General features: G+C 25.9%; 1 protein-coding gene across 1 annotated transcript in view; it reads left to right on the top strand.

Annotated features, from left to right (window-relative positions):
- The window catches only part of RPS6KA3 (ribosomal protein S6 kinase A3), an 89,811-nt gene that overhangs the window by 81,676 nt on the left and 7,575 nt on the right, over window positions 1-560 (top strand). The window contains 1 exon segment of the mRNA XM_077769680.1: window positions 451-545. Within this exon segment, the coding sequence (XP_077625806.1) occupies window positions 451-545 (95 nt within the window).

Raw genomic sequence — 560 nt, 5'->3', positions numbered from 1 at the left:
TTGTAAGCATTTATTCATCAATATTTTCTTCTAATTATCTAGTTTTAGTTTTTTAATCTCTGCATTGTAATAACATTCTTTTCATGTTTTCTCCTGTTACTTAGTGATACAGTCCTGTATGTGTGTGTGTATGTGTGTATATATATTTATAACTGTATCATTACTGATTTTCTATAATGTACCATTTATTAATGTCTTAAGGTCTGACCTTGATTTGTTCCATACCTTTTTAATACTCTTATGTCATAAATATACACTACTTTAAATACTTTATTCTTATGTGTCATATCTTAAGATACTTATATTATCATATATTAAGTCTAATTAATATTTCANTTATAATAAAATTAAAAACTTCATGATGTTGATGTTTTTTACTTTTGGAGATTTCAGTGAAGTATTACATTGAATTACTCAGAGTACTCTTGGATACTGCAAAGAAATGTGAAGATTACCAACCAAAAAGAAACTTTATTCATTAACTTTTTAATTTTATTATAAAATAGTTACACTCCATTTGCAAATGGCCCTGATGACACACCAGAGGAAAATTGGCAATG

Source organism: Crocuta crocuta, unplaced genomic scaffold (assembly GCF_008692635.1).
Source record: "Crocuta crocuta isolate KB4526 unplaced genomic scaffold, BGI_CrCroc_1.0 scaffold312, whole genome shotgun sequence".
Lineage (NCBI taxonomy): Eukaryota > Metazoa > Chordata > Mammalia > Carnivora > Hyaenidae > Crocuta > Crocuta crocuta.
The sequence above is the reverse complement of the archived record's forward strand: the minus strand, read 5'-3'. Positions and strand labels throughout refer to the sequence as shown.